Source organism: Bubalus kerabau, chromosome 2 (genome assembly GCF_029407905.1).
Source record: "Bubalus kerabau isolate K-KA32 ecotype Philippines breed swamp buffalo chromosome 2, PCC_UOA_SB_1v2, whole genome shotgun sequence".
Classification (NCBI taxonomy): Eukaryota; Metazoa; Chordata; class Mammalia; order Artiodactyla; family Bovidae; genus Bubalus; species Bubalus kerabau.
Genome location: NC_073625.1, coordinates 134,187,189 through 134,203,967, shown reverse-complemented (window position 1 = coordinate 134,203,967; position 16,779 = coordinate 134,187,189). Strand labels below are relative to the sequence as shown.

The following is a 16,779-nucleotide window of genomic DNA, read 5'->3' as shown; positions in this document are numbered from 1 at the left end:
AAATCGCCTAAAAACATTTAGTTTAAATATAATAGTTTTAATTTTTCTTTTACTTCATGGCCAGACTGCATCCATGACCCCAACCTGTTTATCTTGCCAGCTGGTCACAGGATACATCAAGCCAATGTATATACAGTTGGACTATACTTTTTATAGTATAAATTGTGTATTAGCCTCATTTTTTTTTCTAGTACTTATTTTCAGCCTCCCAAAGCATAATTTTTTTTTATTAGAATATAATTGCTTTATAATGCTGTGTTAGTTTCTGCTGTACAGTGAAGTGAATCAACTATGTGTATGCATATGTCCCCTCCCTTGGGCCTCCCAGACCTCCCTCCACCCCACCACGCCCTCCCACCCGTCTAGGTCATCACACACCATCAAACAGGACTTCCTGTGCTTCATAGCGGGTTCCCACTAGCTATCTATTTTAACACGTGGTAGTGTGTGTGTGTGTGTGTGTGTGTGTGTGTATACGCACGCACGCACACACACACACACACACACACACACACACACACACACATATATATATCAGTCTTAATCTCCCTGAGAAAACCATAATTTAAAAGGACACATATACCCCAGTGTTCATTGCAGCACCACTTAAAGTAGTCAGGACAAGGACACAACCTAAATATCTAATGACAGGTTAATGGATGAAGAAGTGGTACATATATACAGTGAAATATTACTCAGCCATAAAAAGGAAATAGCGTCATTTGTGGAGATGCAGATGGACCTAGAGAGTCTGACACACAGAGTAGAGTAAGTCAGAAAGAGAACAACAAATATATTAAAGCATAAAGATTTTAAATATTTATCATGTTACTTGTCTTGTTAAAAATCATGAGGTTTTCTCTGTTTAATAAACATTTTTAACATTTGTCAGTTGGATAGGTTCTGGGAGTTGTCAGCAGAACAGAAATATATAGTGCACAATTCTCAACTTTCCACAACTGCTCTCTTATAGGTGAGAAAGTAATTTAAATCTCCTAGGCCTCAGACTGATAACTGGTAGAAATCCTATCCTTTAGACTTCAGCTAATTCTTAAAAGTTAAAAAAATTCTCTCTCTATCTTGGAGGTCCAGTGGTTAAGAATCTGCGCGTCTGTGCAGGGGGTGTCAGTTCGATCCCTGATTAGAGAACTGGGGATTTCATATCTTACATGCTGTGCAACATGGCAAAAAGAAAAAATATATATGCACATATATATATATATATAATATAATTCTTATTTTATTCCCATTAGTCCAGGCACAGATGTCACTACAGAGCTGGATAGCTGGATTGATAAGTTTTGCTTAGATGCTGACGTCTTCGTTTTGGTTGCAAATTCCGAATCAACTCTAATGAACACGGTAGGATCTTATCATTATTTTGTTTGAGTGATAGAATATGAAGTAATATCCTTTCTGATTATGAAAACTAAGGGAAATCCAAATCATGTATTAGAAGGAAGCTGTGATATCAGGGGTGAATGAAGGGGTTTGTGTTTCTGTGGGACTAGAAGGACTGATTTTGGATTGACGGGTCTAGCCTGTAGTGAGTATTTGAGTCTGAGGTGTGTTGTTGACATTCACTGTAGTTATTTGCAAGTTTCTAAAGGAACAGACACCAGAATTGTTAGGCTGTTGACTTAAGTATTTTAAATAAGATATAACACTCCCACTCCACCTCCCTGTCTGGCAGGCAAAGCTTTTCACATTTTGAGTTTTGTTAGCTTTCTCACAAAGGTTTACCTGTGTACGCCCTAGATTTCTGCTTACCTGTGTACACTCTAAGCTGCTGTTAAACGCAGAAGATTATTTATCCAGGATATGTAGAACCAGACATAAATAAACTTTCCAGAGTTTTGATATCTAATATCCAAAGCTGTAGTGTAATTTTTAAACATTATTATTCCTCAAAAGCATATAAATGGCTAAACACCATTAAAACCTAGGTGTTACCAACAAGTCCTGTTTTGTCACTGTGTTATGAGTGTTTATGTGGCCTGATCTATATCATAAACCATGGTGCTGTGATAGCTGTTTACAATCTGATGGTATAAAAAATAGGTAAATGTTTAAAATCTGGTTTAGAGTAACTCCATTATTTAGGTGTCAGATAAACAAACTTTGATATATATCTTGACTTTGGTACCTTTGTTTATGTTATTCTTGGCTCACAATTCTTTCCCCTCTCAATTTTTCCATCCTTAAAAAAGCTGTTATCAGTACTGTCAAGCCTATCTTTATCACCACTTCCTCCTCTATAGATCATTTCTTAATTTCAGTTGGATGTTTATAGCATTATGGCACATACCTTTTATTGTTTATTATGATACGTGTGTCTTACATTAATTTACTTAGTCTAAATCTTCAGGAAGATTTGAGGTAGATTTTTAAAAATACTATCATATCTAGCAATATCTTATGTCCTACATGTAGTAGAAACAGATAAATATTTGTTCAATTGAATTTCAGTAAAGACTCATGAGAGACGCAGGAAAACCTTAACTTTTGCTTTCTTATATTTTAATTTTGTCATCTCTGGAAGTTTAATGTTCAGAGTGCTTTGGGATCTTTTATCTCAGTGGGTGTTCTGGGTGTTCTCACTGTTGTTAAATGGTTCAAACCTTTAGATTCAAATAAGGTTTCATGTATAAATACAGAAATAAAGTAGCTTTAAAAGTGAACATACTGTTGGATATTGGATGTTTTTCAGGAAAAACAGTTTTTTCACAAGGTAAATGAGCGACTTTCCAAGCCTAATATTTTTATCCTGAATAATCGTTGGGATGCCTCTGCATCAGAGCCAGAATATATGGAAGATGTAAGTTACATTTTTTCCCTTAAGTTTTGAAATATAGCAATGTACATTGGTATCTGAGAAAACAATACACATCATAGAGTAGAACATCATAAGCAGCTATTCTCTTACTTGAGAAAAGAGTATAATTGTACAAAACCTGAAGTGGGTATGTGCTAAGGACAGAGTATTAAGCTACTTTGAAATCAAGTTGTATTATGACAGTGCTGTCAAATCATTTTAGATCTTGAAACACCCTTTTTAATTCTCTATTTAAGTATAACATAACAGAAGAGTGTACAACTCATTGGTGTCCAGCTCAGTGAATTTTACAAATTTAATACCTTTGTAAGGGTCCAGGTCAAGAAGCAGAACATTCCAGCCCCCCGGTATCCCCCATTTCTAGTCTCTACCCTCCAACCGAAGGATAACCACTTGTGTCTCTGATAGCCTAAATTAATTTTTCACGTTGTTCAACTTTGTGTAATGGAACCATGTAGTATCTACTTCTATGTCAGGTTTCTTTTGTTCAATTAAATTTGTGACATATATCCATTCTGTTGTGCATAGATGAAGTACATTCTCCATCACCACATTGAGAGTGCTGCATGATTTGTATCATTGCCAGTGCTTGGTATTTTTTGCTTTTGTTTTTCATTTTAGTCATGCTGGTGGTTTTAGAAACTTTTTAGAAAGGATAAAGAATCTGGCATTTAGTGTACAAGTAATGTTTAATTTGCTTGATGGTATTTCTGATTTTAATAGTAGTATGTATTTATTATTTTTTTTAAGAAAACTTGTAGAGAATTCTTTGGCAGTCCCGTAGTTAGGACTCCATGCTTCCATTGCAGGGGACATGGGTTCAATCCTTGGTTAGGGAACTAAGATTCCCACAAGCCACATGGCCTGGTCAAAAATAAACAAAAAAACTTGAGAAAATACATTAAAAAAATAAAATTTATACTATCCCATCACTATTCACATTTAGATTATTTGCTTTCATTCTTCCCCTGACTCCCCCCTAAATTGAAATTTTGCTTAATGTGAAACCTTATATCTTGTTATTAACTCATTTTGTAATCATACTCTTTCAAATCAAGCTCTCATTTAATCATCAGAGAATCAGAAGATAGCACCCACAGATAGTTCTTCTCCATTCTTCTTTAGTTTAATTTTATTAAGTCTTAACATGGAGATCTCTTATCATAGCCATAATGTTAAAGGCTGGTACTAAACCCTAACTAACTTCTAATCCTTATTCCTGATTTAGATACCCAAGTGCTAATCTTAAACTTAATGCTACAGCTCTAATCCATAGCTAAAGTATTCTTCCCAATTTTAATTCCCATTGTTTTTTGGAAGAAAAATATACTGTTTATGCTCTGATTTCAAAATAAAACTAACTTCATTATAGCAAATTTATTGCAGCACTTATTTTCTAATTTTAAAGGTATTAATAGCTTCATTATAGAAAATTTAGAAAATAAAATCCTAAGGAAGAAATTAAATTGCCACCCATTTTAGTGAGTGTTGCCTGCATGCCATGTATTAATTACATAAATATGTATACACATGATATATCCTTAATAGAGAATTAAAAACCTTTCCCTGTGCCATTAAGTACTAGTATTTGTCTACAATATATTTCTTAATGGTTGTGTAGTATTTGATGGTCCATCAGAATTTTAAATTAAATGTTCAAGGAAGAATCATTAAGAGGAAGATTTCCTATCAGCAAGTATCAGACTTCATTTATTAGAATTTTTGAATTTATTTGTTAATTATAAGGCAAAACTAACAAAACATTGTAAAGCAGCTATACTCCAACTTTTTAAAAAGTAGTTGAAAAAAATAAAGTTATAAAAAAAGTAGAAGGCAACTGTTACTACATAGCATAGTAATCATTTCAGTTCAGTTAAGTCGCTCAGTCGTGTCCGACTCTTTGTGACCCCATGAACCGCAGCATGCCAGGCCTCCCTGTCTATCACCAACTCCCGGAGTCCACCCAAAACCATGTCCATTGTGTTGGTGATGCCATCCTTAATATCACAATAATTGGAGTTTAGTATAGGCCTATAACTCATATTTGTTTAGTTATTAGAATTCTTTTAATACCCTTTTTTTGTGTGTGCTAGGTACGCAGACAGCACATGGAAAGATGCCTGCATTTTTTGGTGGAGGAGCTCAGAGTTGTGGATCCTTTAGAAGCACGCAATCGTATCTTTTTTGTTTCTGCGAAGGAAGTTCTTAGTGCTAGGAAGCACAAAGCGCAGGGGATGCCAGAAGGTGGTATGTATTCATTATAGATTTCCTTTGGAAATATGAATATAGATTATAAAAGTAACATGCAAATATCTTATCTTGCTATATACTAGGTTTTAAACTCTTCACCTAAATATTACAGGTGGGGCACTTGCAGAAGGATTTCAGGCAAGATTACAAGAGTTTCAGAATTTTGAACAAATCTTTGAGGTAGGAATTTTGTGAATGTATTGACTAATATAGAACTGTAGCATTGGTTGGAAAGTGAGCATAATCTTCTGTTTTCATTACCTGTCTTTGTTAATAACCTTTGGTGTTATTTAGTGTAGTTTCTGACAGAACAAGTGAAGCAAGGGAAGTTTGAAGAAAGAAGGTCCCTGCAAAATGGATGATCTGTAAGAACAGAGAATTAAAGATTGTAATTTCTTATTCTTTTTTTTTAAATGTATTTGTATCTAAATGAGACATTATTTTCTAATACTGTGTTGTGTAATGAATATAATACTCTATATTCAGTAGTTAGGGACAAGATTAAAGAAATATAATTGCTGTTGGAATGGGTAGTAGAGCTAAACGAAGATCTTTTTTCTTTTGATAGAACATAGTTAACGCCATTTGACAAAAGTTAATAACATTTCTCAACTGTATTGCCACCTGTTAATTCTCCATGTTTTATGCCAAATGTGCTGAACAAAACAAACAGATGCAAAAATAATTAAGATACAGGTCCTATACTTTAGGGGAATCTAAGCTACTGAGGTGCAGGAATAACTAATGTGTGTGCTAGTGGAGAGAGAAGATCCTGTTATATTTTGGGATAGGTGTTTTATTCAGAGACCTTAAAACATCCTAGATTGACTGAAAAATACTTTAGCTGTTAATCTTCTTGGCTCTCATTTAGCTCTGTCTAGTTGTATTTATTAGATTACATATCTCCTCACCCCCAAATGAACACAAATACTCAGAACTGAAAAAACTTCCATCTGTAATTCTTCCTTATAAGTAGTAACTATTATAATACTAAGGACTTAAATATTGAATGTACTTGGCAGAATTTTTAAAATTAATCATTTGCTCACTATCGCCTATTTTTAATTTGGTGAGAAGAAGAAAGGCCATTAGGTAGACAAACACAAAATGTTTAAGACAGCCTACTCTCTGTTCCCTTGGTAAAGTGTTTCTGATTCTTCAGAGGTCCCTGGAATATCAACAGGTGTTCTGTCAAGTTAAGCTGTAGGATACATGATATCCCAGTTACTTAAAGATCATTTTTATATTCTTTCCCTTTTCTTGCACAAGAGATTCAATCCTGTACTCACTCTTATCAGGAGCAGTCATTTCATCCATGGGAAAAATATTGGGGAGAGTATCTTTTGTTGTTTTGCTCATCTTTTCCTATTTATTGAACTTTTCTTTCTTTGTGTGTATGTGTTTATCATTGATTTCTCCTACCAAATCATGTACTGTTCAGTTATACACTCATACCTCTTTCATATTGGTTCCTGGTACAGCTTTTGCTTTCCCAGAATATCTCCTTGAAGAGGTGGGAATGAGAAGAATAAAAGATGTGCTGTAGAGCACTGGTTCCCAAACCTGGCTGGTGATGAGAAACACATGAGGTACTTTAGAGACCTGCAGGCTCCTGACCTATCCCAGAGACTTAATCCAGTAGGGCTAGGATGGACCTAGGAATCTCTTATATGTTTAAAGCTCCCCAAGCGACTGCAATAATCAGGAGGAGTTGGGAACTGTTCTTTCTAATGTTTTTAGAAGAAACTTGGTATTTCACTTTTTTATTTTAAAAGTTCTTTTGAGAAGCTAAAAATTATGTTTGGAAAAAACTATTTATGAGCAAGAGCTTTTCCATGAAGTTGTAGAGAATGTTAGAAATAGTCCGGAGAAGGCAATGGCACCCCACTCCAGTACTCTTGCCTGGAAAATCCCATGAACGTAGAAGCCTGGTAGGGTGCAGTCCATGGGGTTGCTATGAGTTGGACACAACTGAGCGACTTCACTTTCACTTTTCACTTTCATGCACTGGAGAAGGAAATGGCAACCCACTCCAGTGTTCTTGCCTGGAGAATCCCAGGGACGGGGAGCCTGGTGAGCTGCCGTCTGTGGGGTCGCACAGAGTCGGACACGACTGAAGCGACTTAGCAGCAGCAGTAGCAGCTAATAGTCATATGGGCAAACAATTTTGTCTTGATGGCCAAACCTTTTTTTGGTAATTACATTGAGAGCTCTTTTCAACTTTTTGCCAAAGCTCAAATTTGTTACCTTTAAAATTAATTTTGATAATTTATGATTTCTTATTGATACATTGCTGAGAATTTATAATCTAGTATAAAATTGTTTATTAAAAAATTTTTGTATTCCTTTTCTATATCTGTCTATATACCTATATATAGATATAGATATATCATTAGATAAAGTATATAAGAAATATATATATATTTTAATATTAATTGAGATTTGTCAATGATTTTATTGCTTTGCTGTATCCTCTAAAGATTAATTGAATAATTTATCAGTTTATAAATAGCATTTTTTGGTTGTTAGTCATTCAGTTCAACTAATGTTTACAGAAAGTTTTTTTCTGCTTTCATTATAAAAGGGGAATGAATTTGTGGGTGTAGCTTTGGATGTCTTCCATGGCTTTCAGTATCCAGATTTCATTGTTGATTAATTTTTAATTATAGTTTTTGGCATTTCCTACTCAATACAGGAGTTATTAAAATTCAGGTATTTTGATTCTTCCCATATGACTTTTCTTGATTTCTCTTTTTTTACGTTGTGATGACATGTGGCCTTAAATGCCCATTTTCTGTTTTCAGAATTGACTTCTGTTTGTGTGTGTAGTCTTACGGTTTTTGTGAAAAGAAAAACTGTATCAAGTTCATCATTTTATCAAACAATCTGATCTTTACCATAGACCTCTTGAGATTCATTTGATTTAGAAGAAGCTGAAAGGTATATGGTATCTTGGTGTTCTTTCTTGCAGTTCTTCTGTCAGTTTAAAATATTTCCAAGTAACAATTTGGAGTGGTAAATAGCATGTTATTGGGTATTTGGGGTCTTTTATCAAGGGGACTTGACAAATATGTTTTATGTTTTAATTACACATAAATATTAATATTTATAAATTTGTAACTGTGTATGACTAGTTGTAAACTATTTTCTTTAGATGTTAGTAGAAAATCAGAAGGTCTTAACTGAAGTGTGATTATTGTTTTGCTTCTAATCTTTAATAAGTTTTCAAGCAGCCTCTAGCATATTCTGACAAGATGGAATTTAAATTGTCTGGTGTGGTATTTTAAACTTCACCTTATGAAAGCAGAGTTTCTGATGAAATAAGTCTGGTACTACTGCAGGCTATATGTGACCTCCATGAAGATTCATAAGTATGTTAGTGTATATAGGACTCTAAGAAATGGTTCAGTAAAGCTTTATTTAAATTAGCATTTCCTATACTTCATTTGGAATAGAGTATTCCTTTTGTAGTTGACTTTTGATATTTTTCTGAGCAGTGGGAACATCAGTGTGGCATACTTTTTAATTAGAAAACAATTGCCTGTTTTATTCTTTCTACATATTCACTACTGTATATTTTTGGATCAAGGAATAACTTGTAATAACTTGGAGATTTTTCCTTTTTGTCTAGTCTAGCTCTAATACTGTGCTGTTATCTACAAATTTGGGGTCTTCATTGCTGATATCTAGATCTGCTTCATCGAGGAACATAGAATTTCTTTTAACTTTTTTTTCTTTTAAAACTATTCTTATTCTTTTATAATAGTTTTGTAAAGGTTAATTTGGCAATTAATGAGACAGTTATTTAAAGTAAAATCAAAGCTTTGTTTTGGTCATTAAAAAATAAGCAGTTGATATTATAGTTGATATTATGTAGTTTTGGTGGCTTTTGCTCTGGCATGTACAAAACAGTAATACTCTTAACTTCCTAACACTAATCTTTTCAAGATCAATGATAATTGAGAAACTTATAAATGAGCTTGATGATGAGCAAAAATGAGATTATGCTTTGAAAAAAAGTAGTGGGCTCTGAGTTAAGGAAACTGTTAGCTAAATGAATTATCCTCATGTACCCTGGAGCTAAAGAAATGAATCTATTTTGTTTTCTATACACTCCAGTATTCTGGCCTGGAGAATTCCATGGACTGTATAGTCCATGGGGTCACAAAGAGTCAGACATGACTCAGTGCTTTCACTTTCTGTAAAGTGAAGTGAACAAAATAATCATTTTAGAAATGTGAAGGCTTAATATAGATTATAAATAGGACATTGATTGAATGTATACTAATGATTTCAAGGTAACGAGTAACAGTGCTGCTAGGGTATTGACTGCCTTTAAAACTTAAAAGCTATTTATTTTGATAAAGGATAGTATTACTTTAGGAAGTAATTATCAGTTTGTACCAGTTTTATATTAAGCTCAAGAAAATAAATTCATGGAAATATTAGAGAGTTGGAAGGTATATCCTTTTAAAAATTTATTGTAAAAAATAAACATGGTGTCCTACAGAACATCTATTTTGGGTATTGACGTTGTGACCCAGATGAGTGTTCCTTGATTGTTCGAAGACCAGCTAGCATTTCCCTACAGATGCTTGAAGTTGTTTTCAGATGTTAATGTCAGTATAGAATTAGACTTTCTATGAAGTAAAAGTGAAAGGCCAATTTTAATTTAGTAATTTTGCAAAGATTTAAGTGATGAATCACAGTAAATGTTTTAAATAACAAGCAGTATGCACACATACTGAAATTGAAACAATTTCACAAAAGAAACATCCATGATCATATCTGATGCATTTTGATGTATTATTCTCTGTGTAAAAAATACTCGTCATGAATCACTGATTTGTACAACTGTTAGTAAGTTAAGAGCTGCAATTAACTTGAAAGTAAAACATGAGATAACGTATCATTCTGACTTGTATGCACACTCTATATTGTCCCATGACAATAATGGGATTATCTTAGAAATAGCTATAGATATTTTCTATAAACAATTTAAAATACTATGTTGTTTACTGTTAAAACAGTATTTTTTAGTTTGTTCAGGCTTTAATCTGTAGAAGTTCTTTTGTGAATTTTATGTGGCATCATTCAACTAATTTTTTTCAATGTAGAATTCTGGTTCCATGGCTTAAGAACTTTATGAGGTTATCAATTACAAATTTGAGGAAGATCAAGATAGATGAACTAGAAATAGATTAAAGGTGATCCAAGTAAAATTAGTAATCTAATAGGAAATCTTTTTTAACATTGAAAATAGTACCCTTTTTAATTTGTTTTTGAAGATAGTATAGTCAAAGATCCATTGCACATTACTGTGTAAAATTACACAAAGCTATGAACTTGCTGTTAAAGCTTTTTTATTTTTGAATCCTTGACTTTTTTTAACCTTTATAACTTTAAGTTGTGTTTATGTTTCATTTATTTTTTTTCCTTATGTCAGTTTTGGTTAATGTTATGAACAGCAAGTTTTTGTGTTTAAATTCCTGAAAATGTTTGGATGGAATTACAGTAATGTGTTATGGCTTGGGCCCCTCGCAGGAGTGTATCTCGCAGTCAGCAGTGAAAACAAAGTTTGAACAGCACACTATCAGAGCTAAACAGATACTAGAAACTGTGAAAAACATAATGGATTCAGTAAACGTGGCAGCAGCAGAGAAAAGGTATGAATTCATTTTATTGCAAAATAAAAATTATTTTTGTGTCAATATAAAAAGACTGATATAAAATTTTTATTATTATTGAATACCTTTCACACTAACATCAGCCTGATAGGTTTAGCTGATGCCTTCTTGCATGTTTTTTAATGAATATTTGAAACTGTTAAGCATTTTTTTTTTTTTAACAACCTTGAGCACATTATTTACATTCTCAGTATTGCATTCTCCGGAGAAGGCAGTGTCACCCCACTCCAGTACTTTTGCCTGGAAAATCCCATGGATGGATGAGCCTGGTAGGCTGCAGTCCATGGGGTCGCTGAGGATCGGACACGACTGAGCGACTTCACTTTCACTTTTCACTTTCATGCATTGGAGAAGGAAATGGCAACCCACTCCAGTATTCTTGCCTGGAGAATCCCAGGGACGGGGGAGCCTGGTGGGCTGTGGTCTATGGGGTCACACAGAGTCGGACACGACTGAAGTGACTTAGCAGTAGCAGCATTGCATTCTCAGAATATGATCTCAGTATTCTTGTGTGTGAGTTGTGAGTTTTAAATGTTCAGTGACTTGGAAATATCTTTAAAGCAGTGAAAGAACCATTTCTTCAAACAGAATTTTTCAAATTTCAAAACAGGTGACTTTTTTTTTTTTACATTCAACCTGTCACTCAAATTTTATTTACTCATATGTTGAAATCTTGAAATCACTCTTTTATGCCAGTTGTGGTTTTATATCAGCTGGTAAACAAGCAAAGTGGTACTACCTGCCAGACAGAAGGTGAATTTGGTAAGCATTACTCCATATGTCATACTGTAGTACAGTATTTTATTCCATTTATTGTCTTATAATGATGAAAACGAATACAGAAACCAGCACTATTCAAAGAAAAGGGTAGTTCTCACAAACTTGGTACACTTGAAACTAAGATCAAGATGTTATTAGATGTTACAAGCATAATGATGTTAAGCCTCAACTGAACCTTTAAGTGGACTTAAGCCAATCAATGGAAAGATATAAAGCATCTAAGATTAAATCTAAGATGATATAAAATTGGAAATTTTAAATGTATTTGATCTTGCTGAGAAGAAAACTCCTCTCATATCTAGGTCTGTTGCCTAATTTTGGCACTTTTGCAGAATGCATTATGTATAAAATTAGAGAATTTGCAGCATAATAAACACAAGGGTTAGAACCCAGAGTCTGATCGCTAGCCTTGTCACAGTGTTTATGTATATTGAACTCAGTTGCTATATTACGGTAGCCAAAGTAAGTATTGGTCCACTGGGTTGACCTTAATTTTTATAAAAATATAAACATTGAAATAAACCTGGCACAAAAAACAGATGTGACTTGAGGATGGTTTGTAACTCTTTTAGCTAAAGATATTAAAAAAAAAAAATCTCAGGCTTTTGTTTTCCTGTATCATCCAAGGGTTAACAAATTTAGCAGATAGTAAATATTCTAGGCTTTGTGGGTCATACTGTCTATTTTGCAGCTACTCAGTTCTGCAGTTTAGAGCAAAAGCAGCCGATTACACCCAATAGGTACATGAATGCATGTGACTGTATTCCAAGGAAACTAACAAAAACTAGCAGCTGGCTGGTTTGAGCTTGCAGGGTGCTTTATTAAGTAGACTCAATAATGAGTTAGTTTTATTTTAAATATTTGTATCTGTGAAATGGGTGGAGATTTAGAATCCTTATTAATCCTTTGTGGGATTCAGGTGCCACAGGAGCAGAGAGAGAGGAGTTTCTATCCAGTTATCTGTAAAACATTTTATGAGTGAAATGTTATTTGAATCCCTTTTAGATGTTGAAATACAAGGTGTTTTTTTTTTGTTTGTTTTCTTATATCACACTAACAGATGGTTCAATATATGTGAGTGTCTCCTTAATTTCTTTTTTTTTTTTTTACTTTTTTTTTATTTTTATTTTTTTTTACTTTTTTACTTAATTTCTTTAGAACTTAAATGTATCCTGAATATAATTACTCTTCATACTACAATAGGGTTTATTCAATAGAAGAGAGGGAAGACCAAATTGATAGACTGGACTTTATCCGAAACCAGATGAACCTTTTAACACTGGATGTTAAAAAAAAAATCAGGGAGGTTACAGAGGAGGTTGCAAATAAGGTGGGTAACGTTAGTTTTGTGATAATATCTGGGAATGATAATACTTTTGATAGTGCTAAAAATATTATCCATCTGTTACTTTAAAAGAATATTAAGTTTTTTCAATTTGATTTTTTTGAGTAGTCAGTCATCTTGTTTAAATTTTCTAATTTTGATTTTTTTGTATTTCCAGGTTTCATGTGCAATGACAGATGAAATTTGTCGACTCTCTGTTTTGGTTGATGAATTTTGTTCTGAGTTTCATCCTACTCCAAGTGTACTGAAAGTATACAAAAATGTAAGTTACATTGTTATTAAGTGTGATTCAGATACAGTTTACTTACCTTGTTGCTGCTACTGCTGCTGCTAAGTCGCTTCAGTTGTGTCCGACTCTGTGCGACCTCATAGACGGCAGCCCACTGAGTCTTATTCCACTCTTCAGTGATTTGGGCATTTTAGTGTCTTCATGGCAATCAGTACAGGATTAAACTGTTAGATCTCCTGTGCATTCTTATAATAAATGTAAATTATAAAATACACAAGAAAATTATCCACTTCAAAAGAATAAAGTCATTTTAGTGTTTACTACTTTTTTAGTGTTTTTATAAAGTCTGTATATGTTCTAGAGAAGAAAATAATGTGGACACTTATTACCATTGTTAACAGGAGTTAAATAAGCACATAGAAGACGGAATGGGAAGAAATCTGGCTGATCGGTGCACCAGTGAAGTCAACGCTTCAATGCTTCAATCCCAGCAAGAAATTATTGGTAATATTTATGTCTGCAAGTTCATATGTAGTTTTTTCATATGTATATTTATTAAAATATCTTTTAGATATCTTATAAAATGTAAAACATTATTTACTGTTGTTAACCAAAGTATCATAATTTGGTTCTTTCTAGAAAATTTGAAGCCATTACTTCCAGCTGGTATTCAGAATAAACTACATACACTGGTTCCTTGCAAGAAATTTGATCTTAGCTATGACCTAAATTGCCACAAGTTATGTTCAGATTTTCAGGAGGATATTGTATTTCGTTTTTCTCTGGGCTGGGCTTCTCTTGTCCATCGTTTCTTGGGCCCTACAAATGCTCAGCGGGTGCTTCTAGGATTATCGGAGCCTATCTTTCAGGTATCTATATATAAATATTTTTTGGTAGGCTTTTTTTTTTTTTTAATTTTCTATTTGAGTAGGCTTTTTATTAGGTGGTTATTGCTATACTGTACAGGTATGTATCTGATTCTACCAGTTGAGAGTCTCTTTTTATTTCATTTGTGCGATTTTCTCTGTAGAACTAGCTGTGTCAGCTTTGCTTATTTGTACGGTAATATTTATGATATAGAGCCATTTTAGAATTAAGTATACTACTATGTTTAAGGGAAAGCCAGTTCCCAAATTTTCATTCAATACTGTTGTAGGTTACTCTGCATTCACTTTTGATATTCTGTTTTGTAAATTTTCTAATCTTAATCATTAAAAAAAACTATTTTGAATTTATCAACTCAGTAATTTTTCAGGAAACTTACAGGGTTTTAAAACCATTGCCACAATCCAGTTTTAGAACATTTCTGTCACCCTTGAGGATATGCTTGTGCCCATTTGCAGTCAGGCTTCATTTCCACTGCCAGCCCTACTGCTAGTCAGGTTTCTCTAGCTATTATTTTTGCTCTTCCTGGACATTTCTTATGAATGCAGTCATACAAAATGTGATTGGCTACTTTCACTTAGCGTAATGTTTTCAAGATTTGTCATCATACTGTATGAATGTTGTAGCATGTGTCAGTATTCAGCATTTCTTTTGTATCACTGAATAGTATTCTGCCGTGGCTGTCACACATATTATTTATCCATTCATCAACTGATGGACATTTGAGTTGCTTGTACTTTTTGGCTATTATTCATTGAATAATGGTGTTACAAATACCCATATACTGTTTTTATGTGGGCATGTGTTTTCATTTCTCTTGAGTATTTAGGAATGAAATTGCTGAGCCATATGGTAACTCCATGTTTAACTTTCTGAGGAACTGCCAAACTGTTTTCCAAAGCAGATGCACCATTTTACATTCCGCCAGCAATGTATGGAGAAACATTCTGTTTCTCCACATTCTAATCAAGGCTTTTTTTCTGGCAGATACAAAGTTGTATCTCATTGTATTAATAGTTTCGATTTGTGTTTCCCTAATGACTGATGATTTTGAACATCATTTCATATGCTTATTCTTGTATTTCATTTTGTAACATGTCTATTCAAATTTTTTGCTCATTTTTAAATTAGGTTATTTGACTTCTTACTGACTTTCAAGAGTCCTTTACATATATTCCAGATATAAGTCTATCAGATACATGATTTCAAAATATTTGTTTTTCTAGTCTGTAGCTTGCCTTTTAATTTTCTTATGGTATGTTTTAAAGTGTAAAGGTTTTAATTTTTATTTTATTATGCTTTCATTTTTTATTTTTATTTATTTATTATTTTTGGCTGCACGGCTTGTGGGATCTTAGTTCCCTGATCAGAGGTTGAACCCAAGCCCTTGGCAGTGAAAGTGTGGAGTCCTAACTACTGGACCACAAGGAAATTCTCAAGGTTTTAATTTTGAAGCCCAATATTTTTTTAAAAGATTGTGTTTTTGGTGTGAAAAAAATTTTATATGCAGTTTTAATTTCTCTTGAGACTTGAGGGCCTATTGTTATAAAATAGACTTATTTTATATTATAAAAATCTATTCTTTATGGTTTCAGACCATTTTTATTTTCTTCATGTATTTATGGTAAACTCATTAATTGGAGTCATTCTTTTTGTAGTTTTACTGCTGTAATTTTAAAAGAGAATATAATAGAATTTTTAAAATGATTATTCCATGTATAGTTGTTTAATTGAATTAATTCTTTACCCCTCAACCTTATCAGCTCCCCAGATCTTTAGCTTCTACTCCCACTGGTCCTTCCAACCCAGCAACGCCAGATAATGCATCACAGGAAGAACTCATGGTTACCCTAATAACAACATTAGCCTCTCTTACATCTAGAACGTCTATGGGCATCATTGTTGTTGGCGGAGTGGTAAGAAACAGTACCTTTTTTTTTAGAAACAGTATTTTTTGGTGTAATTAAAATTGAAATTTTTGCAAAGCTACCTGCTAGATCAGGAAAAGAAAGGTATGTTTACTTCTGTTTCCAGATTCTATAAGATGATATGAAAAGTTGTAGGTTAAAATTAGTGAACTGAGTTTCGTGGATCTAATCTTTAAAATTTTTTAAATATTTATTTTTATTTGTTTTTTAATTTTTTTTAATTGGAAGATAATTACTTTACAATGTTGTGTTGGTTTCTGTCATACAACAGTGTGAATCAGCCATAATATACATATATCCCCTCCCTCCTAAGCCTCCCTCCCACTGCCCTAAATATTTATTTTTATATTAAAATATAATTCACATATAAAATTGTATTAGTTTGAGGTGTACCACAGGATTTAATGTATGTATGTATTGTGAAATGGTTATCACAACATACATTTTTAAGTAATATTTCCATCACAGCACACAAAGAAATAATACTTATACATTGGAATAACAATGATCTAGCGCCCTTATCTAGCCTTCTCCAAATACCAAAGAGATCACCTTAAAGTATTAAATGTTATTTTTTGTAGTAGTTCTTACATATTAAAAAAATTTTTTATGTCATTAACAGCATAGGTTTGTTTTCCTTTTTTTTAATTGACATGTAGTTTGATTTACAATATTGTGTTTTAGATGTACAGCAAAGTGATTGTTACACACATACAGACGTGTGTGTGTGTGTATATATATATATAGCTATTTTCAGATTCCTTTATAGATTATTATGAAATATTGAGTATAGTTCTCTGTGCTATAAGTAGGTACTTGTTGGCTACTTTTTTTTTTTT

The 16,779-nt window shown here is 33.1% G+C and overlaps 1 protein-coding gene across 1 annotated transcript in view; it reads left to right on the top strand.

Moving 5' to 3' along the window:
* The window catches only part of MFN1 (mitofusin 1), a 38,866-nt gene that overhangs the window by 11,127 nt on the left and 10,960 nt on the right, over positions 1 to 16,779 (top strand). Inside the window, exons 6-15 of the mRNA XM_055568984.1 lie at positions 1,254 to 1,362; positions 2,711 to 2,818; positions 4,930 to 5,083; positions 5,199 to 5,266; positions 10,631 to 10,752; positions 12,757 to 12,883; positions 13,056 to 13,160; positions 13,529 to 13,631; positions 13,767 to 13,996; positions 15,776 to 15,928. Coding sequence (XP_055424959.1) covers positions 1,254 to 1,362; positions 2,711 to 2,818; positions 4,930 to 5,083; positions 5,199 to 5,266; positions 10,631 to 10,752; positions 12,757 to 12,883; positions 13,056 to 13,160; positions 13,529 to 13,631; positions 13,767 to 13,996; positions 15,776 to 15,928 — 1,279 coding nt within the window. The remainder of the gene's footprint in view (positions 1 to 1,253; positions 1,363 to 2,710; positions 2,819 to 4,929; positions 5,084 to 5,198; positions 5,267 to 10,630; positions 10,753 to 12,756; positions 12,884 to 13,055; positions 13,161 to 13,528; positions 13,632 to 13,766; positions 13,997 to 15,775; positions 15,929 to 16,779) is intronic.